At 37.1% G+C, this 4163-nt stretch overlaps 1 protein-coding gene across 1 annotated transcript; it reads left to right on the top strand.

Moving 5' to 3' along the window:
- Positions 1 to 1455: 1455 nt before the first annotated feature.
- Positions 1456 to 2388, top strand: LOC126022202 (olfactory receptor 8S1-like). Its single transcript, XM_049783041.1, is given in 3 exon segments — positions 1456 to 1714; positions 1717 to 2153; positions 2155 to 2388. Coding segments are annotated over 3 exon segments (822 nt in total). The 5' UTR covers positions 1456 to 1563.
- Positions 2389 to 4163: the final 1775 nt, after the last annotated feature.

The following is a 4163-nucleotide window of genomic DNA, read 5'->3' as shown; positions in this document are numbered from 1 at the left end:
TGAAAATCAAGTATTATTGAAAAAGGCAGTTGTAATAGATCAGACCTAAATGTTTGGGAAAAACAAAGTCAAGTCATATGGAAAAATTTTAGCACTGAGAAAAATGTCTCATTCTGTAGGTTAAAGGATAAGATAAAATATCAACACAGGTAAAATGTATGTGACTATACATATGTATGTATAGTTTTCTCTTCAAGAAACTGCCTTGAAGATGCTCTTCAGCTAGGATCTCTTCCTGTGAGATTAGAAACACCCATTGCTGACATATTTTTTAAAAATCATGTGCCTTAGCAAACTTTCAAACTTCTAGGATAAGAATCTTCTTAAAATTTGTTCTTGTGTTTTCCGGCTTTCCTCCCTTGCCTGCACATATTTCATGCTACGATCATTGACGTGCTCCTTCAGTAAGTGTTCTTCCTTATTCTTGGAGGCCTGAACTTTCAGGAAGTATCCGTTCTTATCACAAATTGAACTCAATAAAGGACCATTTTCTTTGTCCTCTCTGATGTTGAACTGTCCTATCCTTTGAGTAAAATATGTAAGTACTAGTCCTTGGAAGATTCGTTGTGATTCCAATTCCAAATTCTCTTTTCGTTGAGATGGGAGAATGAGAATAGCCATCTACAGTGATTTCTAAATAATTGTATTTGATCGCTTATAGCCAGGAAAAGGAACAGTAACCACAAGAACAACTTTAACTATGAAGATCTATTCCTTATCTTCGTGAAAATATCTTATACTTTGGACATTGATTTACAATTCCAGGGTTATAAGGTTATAATTACAATGCATAGTGTCAATTAAAATTATTTTGTTTATTAATATTGTAAGACTTTAATGTGAAGTTTAAAATCACATGAGAAATATTTAATACTCAGCATTCAAGAGTTGATATATCATTATCTCAGTTCTTAGCTAAAAAACAGAAGAGCTGAGAGATTTATGTACATGAGCAAAATGGAAATTGGATTTGACTCTAGTCTGCATCAGATTATGCTCCTGTCTTAAAATACTTTATCATTGCACTATGTTCACAACACTTATTAGCAATTAACACTTAGTAATCAACTGTGTTGTCTATATTTATCAAAACTGCCTTGCCAACTTTTGATACTTATTCTTCAATCTCAAGGCTCAATCTAACAGTGCTTCCATCTTATGACTCAGATGAAAATTATATTTCTATTTTAATTTTGCTCTGATAACTTCAGTATAATACTGCTGAAATTCTTATTGATCACATTAAATTCCCAAATTCAGCTCATTAATTCATTAATTTCTTACTTTTATACATGTGCTCATATTTGTATCTTAAAATTGTATGGTAACATTATTAATAGCATTTTAAATGGTTGAAAGTCCTTCCTACCAACTTACATGAAACATGGGTCCTATTTCCTATGTGACTATTGTATTAACAGTTATCATTTTAGGAATCAATCTTTCCAAGTGGCATTTGGGAACCACAATACTGTCACAGAGTTCATTTTCCTCACATTTTCTGCTGACCCTCGATTGGAAGAGTACTGTGTACTCTTCTTGGGGATATACTTCCTGACGATAATGGGATACCTGATAATGATGCTGTTGGTAAGGACTAGTTCTCACCTCCATACGCCCATGCACTTCCTTCTCAGTCACTTCTCTTTTGTGGACCTCTGCTTCTCTTCAGTCATTGTGCTAAAACTGTTAGAGAACCTACTATCTGAGAGAAAAATATCTCAGTGGAAGGCTGTCTAGTTCAGGTCTTCTTTGTGCCTATCTCTGGAGGTACTGAAGTCTGTCTGCTCTCAGTGATGGCTTTTGACCATTATGCTGCCATCTGCCACCCTCTACTCTATGGACAGATCATAAATACAGAGCGTTGTATGCAGTTTGTATGGGGTTCCTGGGGACTGCGATTTCTGGATGCGCTCATCAATGTCTCTCTGGCAATAAAAATGGATTTCTGTCGCACCCAAATCATTTCCCATTACAGTTGTGAATTACCCTCTCTCTTCCCTCTTTCTTGCTCAGATGTTTCCATCAACATGATAGTCATGTTTTGTTCACTCATCACACATGGCCTTGTAACATCCCTCTCAATATTGATTTCTTATGCCTTTATTTTCTCTACCATCCTGAGCATCACCTCTACATCTGGCAAAAAAAAAAAAAAAAAAAGCTTTTTCCACATGTTCCTCCCACCTCGTTGCAGTGACTTTATTTTATGGCTCTGCTTTTCTCCGCTATTTCCTGCCAACCTCAGGAACCTCACTGGAATTAATCTTCTCTGTGCAGTATGGGGTGATCACTCCCATGTTAAATCCTCTCATCTACAGCCTGAAGAACAAGGAGGTGAAGGCAGCTTTGAAAAGGACACTAGAAAAATTCTTAGAATGCAAATAACAGAGGGGCCTGAGCGATAGCCTAGTGGTAGGGCATTTGCCTTGCACGTGGCTGATCCAGGACGGACATGGGTTCAATTCCCTGCATCCCATAAGGTCCCCTGAGCCAGGAGCAATTTCTGAGCCCATGACCAGGAGTAACCCCGAATGTCACCTGGTGTAGCCCCAAAACAAAACAAAAAGAATGCTAAATAATATAGGAAGATGGGGAGCATTGATGGTGAGAATGTTGCACTGGTGAAGGGGAGTGTTCTTTCCGTGACTGAAACCTAATTAAAAATATGATTGTAATCATGGTGCTTAAATTAAGATATTATTTTGAAAAAAGAATGCTAATAATAATAGAATAAAAGACAAAATGATGGAGAAAAAAGAGAAATACATGAAGCTACAATAGATGAGTTGATATTATAGAAACATTTTAATTGATTTTTATTTTAAATTTGATAAATAGAAAAAATTCAGAGATACTATCGTGTGATTCATGCAATTTAGAGGTAAGTGGATGGATTAAATATCCACCTCAATGGTTATAAACACACTTGGAACAACTTTCATGTCGCATAAATTGTAATATTAGCAATTGAATTTCGGAAAAGTGCTAAAAGTCATGTTTATTTTCTAGTTAATAACTGCCTAATTTAAAAAAAATATAGAATGAGCTTATGGAAGCACTAGTAATGAGTTTTAAGTAGATTTTTAGGGCAAAAGAATGAATACGTCTCCTTAATAAACTAACAATACTCCAAATTTTTTCTCTGAGAGCGATTTTAAGCTGGTAAGTAAGGTCAATGGAGAAGAGTACTTTGAGGGTAGCACAGTATACAAGCTTATTCCCATTTCTCAATTCAGACATGTCCCAAATATGCATCAAGGGGAGACCCTTAGGAATATAGACTAGAAAAATAGATTATCCTGTATCTTGCTGAACTTGTGGATGCTTCAATTTAATTGAGAAGCTGAAATGATCACTTGACCACGGAATATCTAGGGCTGCATCTGAAGGTCTTGCACCTTTTTACATCTCTTTTTGGCTTCACCCTAAGACTTCAAATGGCATTTGAAATGAAAATAATGGGTCCTAAGCATTCTAAGTGAAAATAATGGGTTACAGTCTTTACAGTCAGCATACATAGATTATTCTTTTCTGTATGTGTTTATTTAATAAAACATTTTTTTGTTGTTTTGGGCCACACCCGGCTGTGCTCAGGGGTTACTCCTGACTCTGAGTTCAGAAATCGCTCCTGGAAGGGACCAGAGTAACCCATATTGGAGGACCATTTGGGATGCTGGGATAAAACCTGGGTTGGTCCCGGGTCAGTCCTGGGTCTGACCCAGTTGGCTGTATGCAAGGCAAATACCCTATCCTCTGTATTATAGCTCTGTCCCCGTAATAGAACATTTTAACATCAACTTCCCTTCATGGATTCTTTCCCAAACTCTCCTTTCTAAGTGTTATGAGCTGTTTTTAGTTATTTTTTCAAAGGGTGCCACCTCCTATTTGGAGACCAAAGGGAGGGAGATGAAACAGCCAAGATAGCTGCTATGGTCATATCTGTTAGGCACCATCAGCCTCCGAAGGAACAAATTCTGGGACCAGAAATTCTGGATATGATTTTTACTTTAGGCCATACTTCAATGCCAAGATAGTATTTTCTCCATGCCTTCCTTCCTTCCTTCCTTCCTTCCTTCCTTCCTTCCTTCCTTCCTTCCTTCCTTCCTTCCTTCCTTCCTTCCTTCCTTCCTTCCTTCCTTCCTTCCTTCCTTCCTTCCTTC

This window comes from Suncus etruscus, chromosome 11 (assembly GCF_024139225.1).
Source record: "Suncus etruscus isolate mSunEtr1 chromosome 11, mSunEtr1.pri.cur, whole genome shotgun sequence".
NCBI lineage: Eukaryota > Metazoa > Chordata > Mammalia > Eulipotyphla > Soricidae > Suncus > Suncus etruscus.
This window is presented reverse-complemented; position numbering and strand designations above follow the sequence as displayed.